General features: G+C 45.1%; 1 protein-coding gene across 4 annotated transcripts in view; it reads left to right on the top strand.

Moving 5' to 3' along the window:
* Positions 1 to 20,011, top strand: part of PLS1 (plastin 1) — a 179,094-nt gene extending 159,083 nt beyond the window's left edge. For 3 of the 4 annotated variants that reach the window (XM_075338598.1, XM_075338597.1, XM_075338599.1), the window contains 3 exons: positions 8,170 to 8,293; positions 11,541 to 11,665; positions 18,658 to 20,011. In XM_075338598.1, the coding sequence (XP_075194713.1) occupies positions 8,170 to 8,293; positions 11,541 to 11,665; positions 18,658 to 18,793 (385 nt within the window). In that variant the 3' untranslated portion in view covers positions 18,794 to 20,011. Of the gene's footprint in view, positions 1 to 8,169; positions 8,294 to 11,540; positions 11,696 to 18,657 lie in introns of all 4 variants that reach the window. The other variant, XM_075338600.1, reaches the window with a different exon arrangement.
* The last annotated feature ends 210 nt before the right edge of the window (positions 20,012 to 20,221 follow it).

A 20,221-nucleotide genomic window follows, 5' to 3' on the forward strand; every position in this document is an offset into this window, starting at 1 on the left:
ATAATGTTATTCAGCATATCTGGAGAATCTGAAGTCATTGCATCATTGTCTGAAATTTTTCAAGCTATTTAAATGCAGTCAGCTTTGTGTATGTAAACTTCTAATCTTGATTTCTGAGATTGTGACTTCTAAATTAAGTTATCTGTATGTAAACATTTGTTGGAAAAACTGCTTGTGCCTTGTACAAAGTAAACATCCAAAACCACTTGCAAAAGCTAGTTTGCTGCTCTGAAATCTGCGGAGGGGAGGCAGGAATTTTAATTGTCACAACTAAGGTACTTTACACACTGCGACATCGCTAGCGATCTCGTTAGCGATGTGAAATTCTAGATCGCAAGTGCGATCTTCCGAGATCGCACATAGGTCACTTTATGCATGTCCGATCTCCAAAGATCGCACTTGCGATCTAGAATTTCACATCGCTAACGAGATCGCTAGCGATGTCGCAGTGTGTAAAAGTGTATGGAAACTTATGACTCTAACTATACATTAGTAATTACATTTCCTGACATCTTCTGAATATTTAGCTCATGAATAATGATGGGTGGATCTGGACTGTAAAAGTACCGTTCCCCGCGATTTCAAACGTACCCGAGTGCCAGTCGGGGCCAGGAGTTCTTAGAGAATTCCGGCTAATCATCCGGCACTTGGGAAATTAAAAAAAAAAGAAAGAAAATAAGAATGAAGCAAGACCTTAAAACTTAGAGGGTTTGTGAACCCTCCCCAACCACACCTATTGCCAATCCATATCATACGCATATATAGCCTGGGTCTCAGCTTCCCATACACGGTAAGTTTTTTAACTGCATGAGAGGACACACACAAGCTAGGGACCCCAACGTAGAGAAATACTTTGGCGTAGTGTTGGGACTCTATTGCATTGATCAATTCAGTAGCTAAGTTTCTTTTGATTCATATGTTCATGGCAGTAATGCAGATTCCATTTTTCACATTTTCACTCTTACATATAGCTATTGGATTTTTCATGTCAGTATTCACACAGCAGTTTCTGCTATTTCATGTATTCCCCTTACATAGTCACTGGTGTGCATACCTTATCTCCCCATAGTTATGTTTTTTTTAGGTTTTTGCACCCAGTTCAGACTTAGAATGGAGTTCCAAACGTTATTCCTTATTTGTTAGTAGTTTTTCGTTTGTGAACCCTCCCCAACCACACCTTTTGCCAATCCATATCATACGCATAAATAGCCTGGGTCTCAGCTTCCCATACATGGTAAGTTTTTTAACTGCATGAGAGGACACACACAAGCTAGGGACCCCAACGTAGAGAAATACTTTGGCGTAGTGTTGGGACTCTATTGCATTGATCAATTCAGTAGCTAAATTTCTCTTGATTCATATGTTCATGGCAGTAATGCAGATTCCATTTTTCACATTTTCACTCTTACATATAGCTATTGGATTTTTCATGTCAGTATTCACACAGCAGTTTCTGCTATTTCATGTATTCCCCTTACATAGTCACTGGTGTGCATACCTTATCTCCCCATACTTAAAACTTACTGAGGCTCCTGCGCTGCTGTAACTGCTCCTGTCGCGGGCGGAGGAGGGAACGCTGCGCTCACCCACTGCTCGGGTCCGGCTACTGTTGCTGCTCGGTGGTGGCTCGAGCGGTGGGCCAGATCCCGGGGACTCAAGCGGCGTTCCTCGCCCGTGAGTGAAATGGGGTGGTTTGGGTGCGGTTTAGGGATATTGTCCGTGACGCCACCCACGTTGGGGTGAGGTTGTGACACCACCGCTGCTCTGGACGGGGATACCGGGAGCGATGACAGGGAGCAGCTTGGATGTTGGTTCTCCCCTCCGTGGGTAGGGGGTTGGTTGTCCCGGGGCCCGGTGAGGGGTTTAGGGATGGCAGGCGGGTTACGGGGCCTGGGTAGGTGCAGGGTCGCGGGGGCAGCGCTGTGCCGCACGGCACGGTGGTACTCACTCAGCCAGTAATTTACATGGAGTCTCTGGTCAAACAAACGGCTGGATGGACGGGTCCCACAGGCGGCTGTGGTGTTTTTCCCCTGACCCCAGGTTGGTAGTGTAAGTCCTTTCCTTCACCTTTGTGTACGCTCCTCCTGCGCTCCGGTTTCCAGCTGGCTCCCCGGTTCGGTACCGGATGGGCCACTACCCTGTCCCGGCTACCTACGGTTCCACCAAGACTGTCTTCCCGGCTCCTGCAGACGGCCACTACCGTCTGCCCCACTGGCTACACGAGGGACCTAGGCTCCAACCTAGGCCCCAGTCTGCGTCTGCCTCTCTGCAGACCTCCTCTCTCTTCCTCTGCCTGGACTTGTCTGAGCTGGTTTTTGCCTCAGGCCAGCTAGACTCATCGGTGGGCGTGCCTATCTGCTTGACTCCACTCACCTGGTGTGTCTGTCTGATCCCAGGGGGGAGAAATCAGGTCTCACTGGGGATGTCTGCTGTGAACTGCTGGGGGTGGGTGTGTGTGTGTGTTGTTACCTGTGGCCCCTGGCTTGTCCAGGGCGCCACCCTCCCCCTTAGTAAAATGCAGACCGTCCGCGGGCTGCTCGTCCATCACCGGTTTTATTTTTCACGAACTGAAAAAGAATAAACATTTTTTTTTTTTAAACATTTTCACACATGCATTTTTTTTTTTTTATACAACTTCCCTTACGGGAGGCATATCACCTCAACCGTTGCAACAACAATAAAACATTTTTTTAATAATAACAACGGAACGGGTCCTTCAGTCACCCACCCAAACAACCTGGCCCTGATGCTGCCCCTAAGAAAATGGGCAGCACCCCTTGACCCCAGTCCAAGAACGAGCCCAGATTTGTTAACGGGATGGGTACTTCGCTGCCATTGCGGCCGGGCGGACTGCTGGAGCCGTCGTCATCTCCATCGCGGCCGGGCGGACTGCTGGGGCCGTCGTCATCGGCGGTGCGGCTGGGATGGAAGCCGGAACCGGTGGCAGGGCGGTGACAAAGATAAGGCCTGGGGACCCCAGGTCTGGGCCCTCCCTCGCAGACGCTGCGAGCTCCGCTACCGGTGACAGGGGTAACGGGTCGGTCGGGGCGTTGGCCACGAGCACTGGCACCTCCGGCGGTCACAAGGCGCACCTCTACCAGACGGCAGAGCGGTAAGATCCTGTTCGTGACGCCATGTTGTCGCGGGCAGAGGAGGGGACGCTGCGCTCACCCACTGCTCGGGTCCGGCTACTGCTGCTGCTCGGTGGTGGCTCGAGCGGTGGGCCGGATCCTGGGGACTCGAGTGGTGCTCCTCGCCCGTGAGTGAAAGGGGGTGGTTTGGGTGTGGTTTAGGGATATTGTCCGTGACGCCACCCACGGTTGTGATGAGGTTGTGACACCACCGCTGCTCTGGACGGGGATACCGGGAGCGATGACAGGGAGCAGCTTGGATGTTGGTTCTCCCCTCCGTGGGTAGGGGGTTGGTTGTCCCGGGGCCCTGTGAGGGGTTTAGGGATGGCAGGCGGGTTACGGGGCCTGGGTAGGTGCAGGGTCGCGGGGGTAGCGCTGTGCCGCATGGCACGGTGGTACTCACTCAGCCAGTAATTTACACGGAGTCTCTGGTCAAACAAACGGCTGGATGGACGGGTCCCACAGGCGGCTGCGGTGTTTTTCACCTGACCCCAGGTTGGTAGTGTAAGTCCTTTCCTTCACCTTCATGTACGCTCCTCCTGCGCTCCGGTTTCCAGCTGGCTCCCCGGTTCGGTACCGGACGGGCCACTACCCTGTCCCGGCTACCTACGGTTCCACCAAGACTGTCTTCCCGGCTCCTGCAGACGGCCACTACCGTCTGCCCCACTGGCTACACGAGGGACCTAGGCTCCAACCTAGGCCCCAGTCTGCGTCTGCCTCTCTGCAGACCTCCTCTCTCTTCCTCTGCCTGGACTTGTCTGAGCTGGTTTTTGCCTCAGGCCAGCTAGACTCCTCGGTGGGCGTGCCTATCTGCTTGACTCCACTCACCTGGTGTGTCTGTCTGATCCCGGGGGGGAGAAATCAGGTCTCACTGGGGATGTCTGCTGTGAACTGCTGGGGGTGGGGGTGTGTGTGTGTTGTTACCTGTGGCCCCTGGCTTGTCCAGGGCGCCACACTCCCACGGACACTCATTCTTCTTCCAGGGCTGCTCATCATTGCTCATCCATATGCACTGCTTTCCCTGCCCAGCGGCAATCCGGCATCTGTGATTGGTTGCAGTCAGACACGCCCCCAGCCTGTGTGACAGTGTCTGACTGCAGCCAATCACAAACACCGTTTGCAGGTTAGTATCTTGGTGTAAAAATAAATAAATAAAATTATTGTTGTACGTTCCTCCCGTATTATGATACCCAGCTCAAATAAAGTATACAACTACAGGCTGTAGCCCCCAGCCATGCGGTTATCAAGGCTGTGTATCAAAATAAGAGGAACTGCATGCATTTTTTTTAATTATTTAAATAAATATTTAAAAAAAACAGCTTGCGGTCTTCGCAATTTTGATACCCAGCCATGATAAAACCTGATAGCTGAGGGTTGGTATTCTCAGGCTGTGGAGACCCATGCTTATTGGGCCCACTACCAGCCTGCAGCCGCACAGGATTGTCACAACCATTAGATGCAACAGTCCTAGGAATTTACCCAGCTCTTCCCGATTTCAGGAGTGGCAGTTGGGGTAATAAGGGGTTAGTAACTGCCTACAGCTGCCACTAAACCCTAGATTAGTGCTGGGAGGCATCTATAAGACCCATCCCCATTACTAATCTGTAAGTGAAGAGAAATAAACGCAAACACCAAAGAAATCCTTTATTTGAAATAAAAGAAAAAAGCACCCTCTTTCACCACTTTATTAACCCTAAAAAAACCCTACAGGTCCTATTTAATCCACACAAGGTCCCATGACAATTTCAGCTCTGCTACATCTCAAGCTCACAGTGAGCGCCATAGAACAATGACCACCAGCAGTGATCTGCAAGTAGAGACTGAGTGAGCCACGCGATCAGTGGTGACGTCTTTCAAGTGATTTGCAGTCACAGATGGAGGACCGTGGGAACCTCCAGCTGTAACCGTAAATCACCTGAGTGATGTCACCAGTGATCACGCAGCTTAATCAGTCTCTGGCTGAAGCTCACAGCAGACAGTCATGTTCCCTGATCTCGTGTTGTGAGCTTCAGATGTAGTACAGCTGAAATCGTTGTGGGACGATTATGGATTGCGTTGGACCTGCAGAGGTGTTTTGGGGGTTAATTAAGTGGTGAAAGAGGGTGTTTTTGTGGTCTTTTATTTCAAATGAAAGATTTTTTTGATGTTTCTGTTTATTTACTTTCACTTACAGATTAGTAATGGGGGGATCTCATAGATGCCTCCCATCACCAATCTAGGGCTTAGTGGCAGCTGTGGGCTGCTATTAACCCCTTATTACCCGACTGCCATTGCACCACGGCAATCAAGAAGAGCCATGTAAAGTGCTGGGATTGTCACATCTTATGGATGCAGCAATCCCGGGTGGCTGCAGGCTGCTATTTTTAGTCTGGTGGGGTTAAATAAGCATAGGTCTCCCAAGCCCCCAGCTGTCGAGCTTTGTCATGGCACGCTGTTTTTTTAAAATTATTTAAATACATCAAATATTTTATTTGTTTAGTTTTATATCATGATAGATGCACATAGCGTCTGTTATGGGAAACAGTCAGCTGACATGCAGACACTCACAGTGGGAGCAGATTTGACTGCAACCAATCACAGACACCATGGAAAGCAGAGCATATGCATGAAGGTAAATGAGCAGCCCCAGAAGTGAATGAGGGGTTTGGAAGCAGTTACAGCCCCGAAGGAGCCTCGGTAAGTATGAAGCACTTGCTCCTGTCTCCCTATCCCTTCTACCACCATTTTTTAATCTCTTGATTCTGGTCCCCGTAGACTTATATGGAGACCGGTATCCGGCCAAATAACTCGGATCAACTCGGTTAGACCCAACGGTCCCAGTTATCTGCAAGTTCGCCCATCACTTTGACCACTGATTTCAGGCACTGTGTGAGGCTACAAACATATTTTCTAGTCACCCCTCTAAAAAGGCATTTTATATTATGTGCATTTTCACTTGTTCCTTTGATATATAACACTATTAACAAACTTGCCTTTTGCTAAAGCCGTTCATATCTACTATAATCTATGGCATGCAGAATATTCTTTTATGATTTTCTGTCATTAAATGAGTGAAAATTAGAAGAGAGTGGTTAGCCCAGATCTACTTTTAAGTTGTAGCTAAAATTGCTATATAGAGTGTCGCGGGCGGAGGGGATGCGCTCGCCACGCTCGGGTCCGGGGCTTCTGCTGCTGCTCGGTGGCTCGAGCGGTGGGCCGGACCCGGGGACTCGAGCAGCGCTCCTCGTCCACGAGAGAAAAGAGGGTGGTTTGTTTAGGGAGATAGTTCGTGACGCCACCCACGGGTCGTGGTGATGATGGGCACCACCGCTGCTGGTGACGGGGATCCCGGGAGCGATGGTAGGGAGCAGCTAGGATGTTGTCCCCTCCTTGAATAGGGGTTGGTGATCCCGGGGCCCGGTGGTGATACAGGAAGGCTGGATGGCTGGGGGTGCAGGGTTGCAGGGAAAGCGCGGCGCGGTGCCGAATGGCACTGGTGTACTCACTCAGACAGTCAATGACAGAGTCTCTGGTAAACCAAACGGCTGGATGGACGGGTCCCATAGCCGGCTGCAGTGTTGTGCTCTCCCCGGACGGCTGATGGTGGCTGTCTTTCCCTGCAGCTGTTAGAATGTTCTGACTCCTGTGGTTGCCCACCGGTAGTCCGCTCCCTGGCGTATAGGTGCCGCAGGAGCCCGTTTTGCCCGCAGGCGCTGGCCCTTGGATCTCTAGCCTATGGCGGTGGCTATATATCCTCTCGGTGTGGACTGTTGCCTTCTGTCGGGTCTTGGTTGTTGGGAAACCCCTGGGGTTCCGGTCACACTCGGATTTGAACATTGTCGGCGGCTCCAAGCCTAGTCTGGGTCCGATGGCCTTGCCTGTGTGCTTAGCTTTACTCCGCTCCCCGGTTCGGTACCGGCGGGCCAACGCCAGTCCCCGGTCCTACGGCTCTGCAGAGATTCACTAACTCCTGAAGACGGCCACCTCCGTCTGCCAACCTTGCTGTTTGTGTCTGGGCCCCTACCCAGACATTGACAGTTTGTGTCTTCTCACTTTCACCTCCAAAACTGAAAATGACACTTTTCACGCCTCCAGACCTGTTAACTCCTCGGTGGGTGGGGCCAGCTGCCTGACTCCGCCCACCTGGTGTGGACATCAGACTCTGGAGGGAGGCAACAAGGGTTTTTGTTTGACTGGTGTGACTGTCTAGAGAAGGGGGTGTGTGTGGTGTTAAGTCTGTGACTACCTGGCTAGTCCAGGGCGTCACAAGAGCAATACAAAATCTGAGTAGGTAATTACCAGATATTCTGGTACATGCATTTAGAAGAAGAATATAACCTGTATGGGGATCATCCAATATGCCACAGGGAAATATTCCTTTCCTTCTACAAAATATTCCTCTAAGGTTATGTGCGCACTGAGCGTTTTTCGGTGCGTTTTTTCACGTTTTTCGGGTGCATTTTTGGGCTCAAAACTGCATGACTTTGCTTCCCCAGCAAAGTCTATGACTGTTAATTTTTGCTGTCCGCACACAACTTTTTTTTTTTTTGGCTGCGTTTTTTAGCTAAAAAACAAATGGACATGTCTATTTTTTCCAGCGTTTTACTGTGTTTTTCACCCATGCAATGCACTGGAAAAACGCAGCAAAACGCAGTGGTCAAAAATGCAGCAAAACGCAGTGGTCAAAAATGAGTGCTTTTTTTGCGACCAAAAACACACAAATACGCAGCGTGAAAAAAACGCTGTGTGCGCACATAGCCTAAATTATTACAGAAAAATACAGCGTGTGTGTTGAGTTAATCTCCTCATTGACTTCACGGGGATATTTTGATACGTGCTTTTCATTCATAGTCTGCTAAACTATTCTACTAAGTAATAAAACATTGAAATCTAATAAGTCTAATATCCAATTAATCATCCATTAGAAATGGAAACCTTGACGCAAATGTAAACTGTCGAGTTGGACAAACTGGATAAAATGTCTTTTCCTATGTATACTATCACAGAGAGTTGAATGACGATCCTGCTGTACTGATTTCTTGCACTAACCCTTTTCTAGGTATACATTAAATGTGCTGTCCGATCTTGGAGAGGGTGAGAAGATTGATGACAGAACTATTATACAGTGGGTAAATGAAACGCTGAGAGATGCAAACAAGACCACATTCATCAGCAGCTTCAGGGTAATGAATGGTATTTAATTTTAGTAAAAGAAACCCTTTTGGCCATCGGTGGGTAGTCCATCAAATGTAAAACATAGGAATTTAACGTTTGTGCTGCATGGGCCATGTCCTAGGCATACTATTCCAGATGATCTGAAAACCACAGAGATTGGATATGCCCAATATTATATACCTGTGTTGTCCTTACGATTGAAGCAATTTTAGGAAAATGTTAAAGGAAATCTGTCAGCAAGTTTTGTTTTGTAATCTGACAGCAGCATGATGTAGGGACAGAGACCCCGATTCCAGTGATGTATCACTGATCAGTTTGCTGGTTGCAGCAGTTTATAATAAAATTACAGTTTTCTCCGTAGCAGATCTAGAACAGCTCCTTCGAATGTCTTTTTCTTCATGGCAGTGCAGCTTTAACTCTTTTCATCACAGCCTTAAGGGTGCTTTACACACTGAGACATTGCCAGCGATAGCTAGCGATGTCTTGCGCGATAGCACCCACCCCCGTCGTTCTTGCGACATTTGGTGATCTCTGTCATAGCGAAAATTATCGCTACGGCAGCGTCACACGCACATACCTTGTCAGCTCCTTCAAGGAGGAGGTGCGTTCGGAGTCATACCGACGTCACTGCGGTGTCACTAAGCGGCCACCCAATAGCAGAGGAGGGGAGGAGATGTGTGGCCGGAACATGCCGCTCACCTCCTTCCTTCCTCATTGCCGGTGGACGCAGGTAAGGAGATGGTCGTCGTTCCTGTGGTGTCACACATAGCGATGTGTGGTGCCACAGGAACGATGAACAACCTCGCTACTGACCAGACAACGATTTTTGGTAAATGAATGACGTGTTACAGACCAACGATTTTTAACTCTTTTGCGATCGTTTAAGGTCGCTCCTAGGTGTCACACGCTGCAATGTCGCTAACGACACCGGATGTGCGTCACAAACACTGTGACCCCGACGAAATATGTCGCAGCGTGTAAATGGCCCTTTACAGTTTTCGCTGCCTAACCGTCCCTGTATCTAGGAGCATACATAAAGTGATCTTTAGAAAAAGTATTTCTAAAGATCCTTTATGATATGCTAATGAGTGCAGGGACTAGTCGCAAGGATGTTAGTTAGTATCATAGTATCATAGTATCATAGTTTTTAAGGTTGAAGGGAGACTCTAAGTCCATCTAGTTCAACCCGTAGCCTAACATGTTGATACAGAGGAAGGCAAAAAAAAAAAACCCCAATGTGGCAAACAAGTTCCAATGGGGAAAAAATTTCCTTCCTGACTCCACATCCGGCAATCAGACTAGTTCCCTGGATCAATACCCTGTCATAAAATCTAATATACATAACTGGTAATATTAAATTTTTCAAGAAAGGCGTCCAGGCTCTGCTTAAATGTTAGTAGTGAATCACTCATTACAACATCATGCGGCAGAGAGTTCCATAGTCTCACTGCTCGTACAGTAAAGAATCCTCGTCTGTGATTATGATTAAACCTTCTTTCCTCAAGACGTAGCGGATGCCCCCGTGTTCCAGTCACAGGCCTAGGTGTAAAAAGATCTTTGGAAAGGTCTCTGTACTGTCCCCTCATATATTTATACATTGTGATTAGATCCCCCCTAAGCCTTCGTTTTTCCAAACTAAATAACCCCAAGTTTAATAACCTGTCTTGGTATTGCAGCCCACCCATTCCTCTAATAATCTTGGTCGCTCTTCTCTGCACCCTCTCCAGTTCAGCTATGTCCTTCTTATATATCGGTGACCAGAATTGTACACAGTATTCTAAGTGCGGTCGCACTAGTGACTTGTACAGAGGTAGAACTATTTTTTTTTCATGAACACTTATACCTCTTTTAATACATCCCATTATTTTATTAGCCCTGGCAGCAGCTGCCTGACACTGTCCACTAAAGTGAAGTTTACCATCCACCCATACACCCAAGTCTTTTTCTGTGTCTGTTTTACCCAGTGTTCTGCCATTAAGTACATAATCATAAATGTTATTTCCTCTACCCAAGTGCATGACCTTACATTTATCTACATTAAATTTCAATTGCCACTTCTCAGCCCAATCTTCCAATTTACATAAATCTCCCTGTAATATAAAATTATCCTCCTCTGTATTGATTACCCTGCAGAGTTTAGTATCATCTGCAAATATTGAAATTCTACTCCGCATGCCCCCAACAAGGTCATTTATAAATATGTTGAAAAGAAACGGGCCCAATACTGACCCCTGCACTCATTCCACCCTCTTAGCATGTGAGCACTCCCACAGAGGTGTACTAACATGCATACCTGTATTCCTTGTCACTGCTTTAGAATGCTGGACTTAGAGTCAGTGCGCATAATCAGAAGTGTCAGCACTTGTGGCCATGCACACTATACCTCTTTGAAGCCGGGACACGTACACCCCGCTTCATAGTGCGCATGTCCAGCAGTGCGGTGACCTCTGATCATGCGCACTGACCCTAAGGCCGGCGTTCTGAAGCGGTGACAATGGACACAGATACGCACGTCACTGCCGATGATGACGCCGGGCCATGGGTATTGAATAACATGTTAACATGCTCCTGTGGGCGTTCTAACACGCTAACAGGGCAAAATGAGCACAGCCCTTGTGACTAGTCCCTGCGCTCATTAGCATATCATAAAAGATCTTTAGAAATACTTTTTCTAAAGATCTCTTTATCTATGCTACTAGATACAGGGACTGTTACACAGGGATTAGCAATATGTACTCAGAACTGCTCGTGGTCCTGGGTGAATATTGTACCTGACAGGTTTCCTGTAAGGGAGCTACAGAAGGGGATGAAGTGGTTGTATTCACACCCAGGCCCCGATGCCTCGGAGAGCCCAATGCATACTTTTCCACTGCTGTACTATAACTGGTAGCTGTTATTTAGGGGCTTGTTACAGATTTTTCATTCTGGCTCTAGAGCTTTTTTTTTAATCAATACTTTTGAGTTTTTTCTGTCTATATGTCCCTGCCATGCCACTATACAGTATTACCCCTCTGTAGCCCCACTGACGTGTTTTGCATTGCATCCTGTATTATGTCATGTCGTTACACAACAATGACTCATTTGATCATTTGATTACTTGAAGAACAGAAGTGGAAAATCCTGAGCAGTAATTTTGCAGAGTTAAGTAAATAACTGTAATGTAACACTTCCACAAATCCATTAAAGACACTTTCCGCCCTGACACGACTATAAAACATGTTAATAGTTAATGCCATGTTAACTTTCCCTTTTCAGGATCGGTCCATTAGCACAAGCCTGCCTGTGCTCGACTTAATTGATGCCATCGCTCCTAAAGCCGTCAATCCAGATATGGTGAAAAGAGAAAATCTATCAGATGCAGACAAAATGAGCAATGCAAAGTGAGTGGACGTGTGCTCGTCTTAGCTTGGGTGGGTAAGACTCTGGAAAGAGATCACTAGGGAAGTGTAGATGCCGGGTGTGCACTGACTGCCATCATGACATCCACAATGTATCTGCACAGGGTTCAATCACGAACAAGTCATGCTAGTGTTATGTCTGAAAACTGGGTACTGCTCTCAATACATTTCTTATTAGTTCTGTCACCCTTACAGACTGGCATTGTAAAAAAAGAACAATCCTCTGCCAGACACCTCAATTTGCCTTTATTCAGGATTCAGATTGCAACTTATATAGTAAACAGAGATCCTGTCATTAGAGATGATCTTATCCACAGAAGTTCGGCTCGGTGGGTTCAGCCGGACTTTAGATAAAGTTCTGTTCTGGACCCGGACTTGACTGGAACCTCATTGGAAGTCACTGATTGGGCAGTTCAGCTCTCCACCCATATACTGCTGGCCATAAACAGAACACTTCCTGGGGAGGGAGTGATGGTGGGATTTTGTCCTATGAAAACCAGCCAGAAGTTGGCATTCACAGGAGTACCAGCAGACCCCCGGCCATCATGGCAGACCATAAGCACTTTGCGACTGTATCACCTATGGTGACAACTGCCATCTCCTTTCCTACTGAAAGCTCGTTCTTATTAGTCAGCGTAGGGATTAATTAGACCTGGACAGAGATATTATCATGATAAGAGATGTAATCTCACTGGCTAGACTTAATAGATCCTGATTGGATTTTAACCTCAGAGAGGGAAATACGAAGTTGGTCAGTCTGGCCAGTGAGATGGAGGAGCTGAGGAGAGACAGATATAAGAACGAATAGCGATCCAGAAAGAATTGAAGGTAATATACTCCTCTAATAGTGATTGGCTATAGAGCATGTAATGGAACATATACAGTTAGGTCCAGAAATATTTGGACAGTGACACAATTTTCGCGAGTTGGGCTCTGCATGCCACCACATTGGATTTGAAATGAAGTCTCTACAACAGAATTCAAGTGCAGATTGTAACGTTTAATTTGAAGGTTTGAACAAAAATATCTGATAGAAATTGTAGGAATTGTACACATTTCTTTACAAACACTCCACATTTTAGGAGGTCAAAAGTAATAGGACAAATAAACCAAACCCAAACAAAATATTTTTATTTTCAATATTTTGTTGCGAATCCTTTGGCAATCACTGCCTTAAGTCTGGAACCCATGGACATCACCAAACGCTGGGTTTCCTCCTTCTTAATGCTTTGCCAGGCCTTTACAGCCGCAGCCTTCAGGTCTTGCTTGTTTGTGGATCTTTCCGTCTTAAGTCTGGATTTGAGCAAGTGAAATGCATGCTCAATTGGGTTAAGATCTGGTGATTGACTTGGCCATTGCAGAAGGTTCCACTTTTTTGCACTCATGAACTCCTGGGTAGCTTTGGCTGTATGCTTGGGGTCATTGTCCATCTGTACTATGAAGCGCCGTCCGATCAACTTTGCGGCATTTGGCTGAATCTGGGCTGAAAGTATATCCCGGTACACTTCAGAATTCATCCGGCTACTCTTGTCTGCTGTTATGTCATCAATAAACACAAGTGACCCAGTGGCATTGAAAGCCATGCATGCCCATGCCATCACGTTGCCTCCACCATGTTTTACAGAGGATGTGGTGTGCCTTGGATCATGTGCCGTTCCCTTTCTTCTACAAACTTTTTTCTTCCCATCATTCTGGTACAGGTTGATCTTTGTCTCATCTGTCCATAGAATACTTTTCCAGAACTGAGCTGGCTTCATGAGGTGTTTTTCAGCAAATTTAACTCTGGCCTGTCTATTTTTGGAATTGATGAATGGTTTGCATCTAGATGTGAACCCTTTGTATTTACTTTCATGGAGTCTTCTCTTTACTGTTGACTTAGAGACAGATACACCTACTTCACTGAGAGTGTTCTGGACTTCAGTTGATGTTGTGAACGGGTTCTTCTTCACCAAAGAAAGTATGCGGCGATCATCCACCACTGTTGTCATCCGTGGACGCCCAGGCCTTTTTGAGTTCCCAAGCTCACCAGTCAATTCCTTTTTTCTCAGAATGTACCCGACTGTTGATTTTGCTACTCCAAGCATGTCTGCTATCTCTCTGATGGATTTTTTCTTTTTTTTCAACCTCGGGATGTTCTGCTTCACCTCAATTGAGAGTTCCTTAGACCGCATATTGTCTGGTCACAGCAACAGCTTCCAAATGCAAAACCACACACCTGTAATCAACCCCAGACCTTTTAACTACTTCATTGATTACAGGTTAACGAGGGAGACGCCTTCAGAGTTAATTGCAGCCCTTAGAGTCCCTTGTCCAATTACTTTTGGTCCCTTGAAAAAGAGGAGGCTATGCATTACAGAGCTATGATTCCTAAACCCTTTCTCCGATTTGGATGTGAAAACTCTCATATTGCAGCTGGGAGTGTGCACTTTCAGCCCATATTATATATATATATATATATATATATATATATATATAATTGTATTTCTGAACATGTTTTTGTAAACAGCTAAAATAACAAAACTTGTGTCACTGTCCAAATATTTCTGGACCTAACTGTACTGAGGATTTTCATTGGCAAAGCACAATATGAGGTCATATCTAAACCTTTAAAAGGTCCGTGCAGGCATAGTAATTCAGCATTAGCCTCAGCCCCCTGATGACGCCAGTGTGGTGAAACATGTTGGGGAGGCTACTGAATGTCTTTTTAAAATAGGGATCGCAGTGATTATTTACAATAGGATTAACACATTAGCTAGTCAGAGACTTAAGGTGGCTTTACACACTGCAACATCGCAAACGACATCGCTGTAACATCACCGGTTTTGTGACGCAATAGCGACCTCCCCAGTGACATTGCAGTGTGTGAAACACATCAGCGACCTGTCCCCTGCTGTGAAGTTGCTGATCGCTACAAATCGTTCAGGACAATTCTTTGGTCCTTTGTTTCCCGCTGTGCAGCATGATCGCTAGAAAGTCTCAATGTGTAAAGGGGACTTTACAGTGACTTCGTTAGCGACTTCCCTTTCAAAAAGCTTCTTTACAACGTCCCCAATGACTAGCTAGGTCGTTCTGCTGGTCCGGATCGCTGTTGCGTCGTTGGCCAGGTTTGCCTGTTTGACACCTCACCAGAGACTTTGTAGCGATCCTGGCCAGGTTGGGATCGCTGGTGGGATCGCTAGAAAGTCTCAGTGTGTAAAGGGGCCTATAGGAAGAATGAGTCTGAATAGGGAATTCCCTGTGGCTAAAGTAATGGCTTTTGTGATATAAGACAGATCATTGCGCTCAGTGCTTTTAATTGTGTTTGTCCCCTTATCTTAATACGTTGATTAAAAGTTATATATTAATAGATTAGTCTTTAGTTTGGGGATCTAATTGCCTTTGGCAAATTGTAAAGTAAGTGCCATCTCCTGTCTCAGTAATGGGAAAGTCTTCACTGAATACAGATTTTACCTCCGAATTGACAATTTTGATAATGGCTGATCAATTCTGGCAGAGAAAGAAGCAGATCTGTCTGATTAGATATATTACAAAGTTACTTATTTTCATGTGTACTATTGATTTATGAAATAAAAATTAAAATAACTTTTACTCTTTAACTTGCAATTGATTGTATGGACATATACATCAACATTTGCTTGCAAACTATTGGCATGGGTGGTGGTCTTTTTTCTATGAATGGATAATTAAATTGTCACATACAGTTAGGTCCAGAAATATTTGGACAGTGACACAATTTTCGCGAGTTGGGCTCTGCATGCCACCACATTGGATTTGAAATGAAACCTCTACAACAGAATTAAAGTGCAGATTGTAACGTTTAATTTGAAGGTTTGAACAAAAATATCTGATAGAAATTGTAGGAATTGTACACATTTCTTTACAAACACTCCACATTTTAGGAGGTCAAAAGTAATTGGACAAATAAACCAAACCCAAACAAAATAATTTTATTTTCAATATTTTGTTGCGAATCCTTTGGAGGCAATCACTGCCTTAAGTCTGGAACCCATGGACATCACCAAACGCTGGGTTTCCTCCTTCTTAATGCTTTGCCAGGCCTTTACAGCCGCAGCCTTCAGGTCTTGCTTGTCTGTGGGTCTTTCCGTCTTAAGTCTGGATTTGAGCAAGTGAAATGCATGCTCAATTGGGTTAAGATCTGGTGATTGACTTGGCCATTGCAGAAGGTTCCACTTTTTTGCACTCATGAACTCCTGGGTAGCTTTGGCTGTATGCTTGGGGTCATTGTCCATCTGTACTATGAAGCGCCGTCCGATCAACTTTGCGGCATTTGGCTGAATCTGGGCTGAAAGTATATCCCTGTACACTTCAGAATTCATCCGGCTACTCTTGTCTGCTGTTATGTCATCAATAAACACAAGTGACCCAGTGCCATTGAAAGCCATGCATGCCCATGCCATCACGTTACCTCCACCATGTTTACAGAGGATGTGGTGTTCCTTGGATCATGTGCCGTTCCCTTTCTTCTCCAAACTTTTTTCTTCCCATCATTCTGGTACAGGTTGATCTTTGTCTCATCTGTCCATAGAATACTTTTCCAGAACTGAGCTGGCTTCATGAGGTGTTTTTCAAAAAATTTAACTCTGGCCTGTCTATTTTTGGAATTGATGAATGGTTTGCATCTAGATGTGAACCCTTTGTATTTACTTTCATGGAGTCTTCTCTTTACTGTTGACTTAGAGACAGATACACCTACTTCACTGAGAGTGTTCTGGACTTCAGTTGATGTTGTGAACGGGTTCTTCTTCACCAAAGAAAGTATGCGGCGATCATCCACCACTGTTGTCATCCGTGGACGCCCAGGCCTTTTTGAGTTCCCAAGCTCACCAGTCAATTCCTTTTTTCTCAGAATGTACCCGACTGTTGATTTTGCTACTCCAAGCATGTCTGCTATCTCTCTGATGGATTTTTTCTTTTTTTTCAGCCTCAGGATGTTCTGCTTCACCTCAATTGAGAGTTCCTTAGACCGCATGTTGTCTGGTCACAGCAACAGCTTCCAAATGCAAAACCACACACCTGTAATCAACCCCAGACCTTTTAACTACTTCATTGATTACAGGTTAACGAGGGAGACACCTTCAGAGTTAATTGCAGCCCTTAGAGTCCCTTGTCCAATTACTTTTGGTCCCTTGAAAAAGAGGAGGCTATGCATTACAGAGCTATGATTCCTAAACCCTTTCTCCGATTTGGATATGAAAACTCTCATATTGCAGCTGGGAGTGTGCACTTTCAGCCCATATTATATATATATAATTGTATTTCTGAACATGTTTTTGTAAACAGCTAAAATAACAAAACTTGTGTCACTGTCCAAATATTTCTGGACCTAACTGTAGTTTGGCAGGTTAACTGTGGATTTACCAGCAAAACCGTACAGCTATTAATATTGATTGTTATTGACTGTATGTTTTTGCGGGTAAAACTCCTTATAAGTACCTGGAAAATCATAATTAAATAGTTATATAGTATGGTTGAAAAAGAAGCCATCTTCATCAAGTTTAGTTGACGGATAGAGGGATCGGGTATAGCTACATTCATAATGCATGAACCAATATGCCCTAAAAGAGCAGATTATTCCCTCCCAACCCTAATGGGTGCTTTACACGCTGCGACATCGCTAGCGATCTCGTTAGCGATCTGACACGCCAGATCGCAGATAAGATTTGCCGAGATCGCACATAGGTCATTTTTTGTAGCCCCGGCCACATGTCCAATCTCGGCAAATCGTATGTGCGATGTCGCAGCGTGTAAAGCACCCTTAAGTGTCGATTAATTTGATCCTCATTCAAAACGAGAATTTTGTACATGTGCGTACATAAGTATTTGTTATTTTCTTCTTAAAAAAAAGAGCATCTAAGCATAATTTGAAACAACCGATGACTCCCATTGTGACCAGCTCCAGAGGTCAGGTGGAACACAAATAAAAGGGTTGCAACTAGTAATCAGTGAGCACTACCATGCTTAGATGATCAGTTCAGGTGCTCAGTACTCGTAACGAGCAGTTGGATGCTCAAACGGGCTCGGCTTGAATACCCGAGAAGAATTGTAGTCAATAGGAAACTCAAGGGTTTTTCCGTAGATTCTTCCAGAAAGATGGATGAGTTCCCCATTGACTTCCATTATACGTAGTGCATGAGTAGAGCTCGCCCAAGCATCTGACTGCTCTTTACGAGTACTGAGCAGCTAAGCATTGTACTGCTCTCTTATCACTAATTTCCACTACTAGGATAAACTCTTCTCATTCCCCATGTTTGGCCCCATTAAAATATAAAACCTTGTACTTACCTTCACTGCCGGCATGGTTCCAGCGATGTCTGGACTTGCATTGCCTGGGCTCACGTGAATTTGAGACGCCACATGACTCCTGCACCCAATCACCAGCGGCTTCCCTCTCCCTGCCTTCGGACATATAAGTAATCAGCAGCAAGCGGGAGCTAAGGCTGACCACTCATTTCCTGTTGATTACCTATACATCTGAAGTTGTAGAGAGGGAAGCGGTGGTGATTGGGCGCAGGGCTCATATGTCATCACAAAATGGAACGCAAGTCTGGACATTACTGGAACCGCGCCGCCACCGGAGGGGAGTATAAGCTTTTCAATGGGGCCAAACATGGAGTAAGAGAAGGGGTTGTCGAACTACTGGACAAATCCTTTAATAATTCTTATAATCTTGTCTCCTCTGGAGATTGAACCTTTTTTGTTTAGGCAGAGATAGAGCCTTCTTGTCTTTTGTGGGTTTTTTACATGAAACAGCTTTTGACCATATTTTCACTATGGGCCCATTATGTAATCATACCACCATTTATTTGTCCCTTCTCAAGAATAAATGAATCCAGGCACCAGTTTACTACTAAAGTATAAACCATGCCCGCACTAGGTGGGTCTAGGTCTAACCCAGACAGATGTTCACGAACTCTACAAGGAAAGACATAACATTTTTACTCTTTTGTTTAAAGGTATGCCATATCCATCGCCAGGAAGATCGGAGCCCGAATATATGCCCTGCCTGAAGACTTAGTAGACGTAAAACCAAAGATGGTGATGACAGTATTTGCTTGTCTCATGGGAAGAGGACTAAATAAGTTAAAATAATGCAGAAATATTTTTCCCCTTCTGTTTTATTGCCATTTTAAGCATGTGGAGTGCCTCCAGGGAACAGAACTGTGCTGCTCATCAGTACTGAATGATGATGATGAATGGGAAAAATTAGTACACAATGCTGGAAATTAAATACAATTTTCATTCTTTTGAAAAAAATGTATAATATTCTTAAATAATTGATGTTCATTTTATTGTGATTGATCATTATTCCAGTTCCCTGTTTTAGACAAACTTGGTAGAACTTCCCACTAACCTTCTTTGTGGAATAAATATCCATTTGGATGTCTTGGTGGACCGATTCTGTACAATATTATTGTACAATCAGTGCTGCAAGATAAAAAGAAAAACAAGCACTTTGGCCATTCAGGGAGAATGCATTGATTGTGTATGATCTGAATAGGTCATCAACGTGTGCAGGATGGGCCTGTTTACTCAAGGGGATGTCCCGTTTCCAAAAAACAATTTTCCATAGGCTTAGCTGCCTATAAAAAAACAAACAAAAAAAAGAACAAACTAACCTTTACTTCTACCCTCCCCATGTTCAACAATGTGTCTCTGCTACAACCCTTGGTCTCTGTTGTTCAACTGCAGCGGTGAGGTGACATCATGTTGACAGCACTGCAGCCAATCACAATGTTTAGCAGCTCATACCATCTACATGCTGCTGAGTTCAGTGTTAGGCTGTAGCGCTGCCAACGTGACGTCACCACAACAGAGACCAGGACAGCAGCGGAGACTCAGCGCTGGACCAGGGAGGAGAAGTAAAGCAGCTTGCTTTTTCTTTTTTTTTTTTTTACAGGTGGCTGAACCTGGGAAGTTTTTTCGAAAAGGGACAACGCCTTCAAATGACATTTTGCTTTGCTATTTGTCACAATCACATGTTCAGACAGGCTATTATGCCTCTCCATTCTGCTGACTGGTGGGTACCTCAAGGTCAGACCCCACCAATCATACATTGATGGTCAATCCTAACAATAGCCAATTAATGTACGGTATGCACCTGGAAAATCCTTTTAATATTCCTTGGCAAGTTATAGAGAATGAGGTAGAAAAACTCTGGTGAATGAATTTGGAATGATGAAAATATCATCTGAATTTGAAAGGATGCCTAATAAAGTTTATAAGAACAACATATTACTCTTTAGATTTCATTTTTTACCACTGCATAAGGTAGAGATTAGGAATGTAACATCTTGTCCATCAATAAATGCAAAGAAATTTGGTTTTGAGTCTGTGGTCCCTTCCTACTGTTGACTTTATCTTTAAAACATTGAAAAGAAAAACTCTACAGGGACTGTTTACCAGAATTGTAGAGGAAAACACTGATAGATTTTTAGAAATGCAGAAAGTTAAATTTGCTCAAGGTAAATTGACTGAGCCATTTTTCATTGAGATTTCTAATTTGTCTCAGATATGCAG

This window comes from Anomaloglossus baeobatrachus, chromosome 3, assembly GCF_048569485.1.
Source record: "Anomaloglossus baeobatrachus isolate aAnoBae1 chromosome 3, aAnoBae1.hap1, whole genome shotgun sequence".
Taxonomy (NCBI): Eukaryota; Metazoa; Chordata; class Amphibia; order Anura; family Aromobatidae; genus Anomaloglossus; species Anomaloglossus baeobatrachus.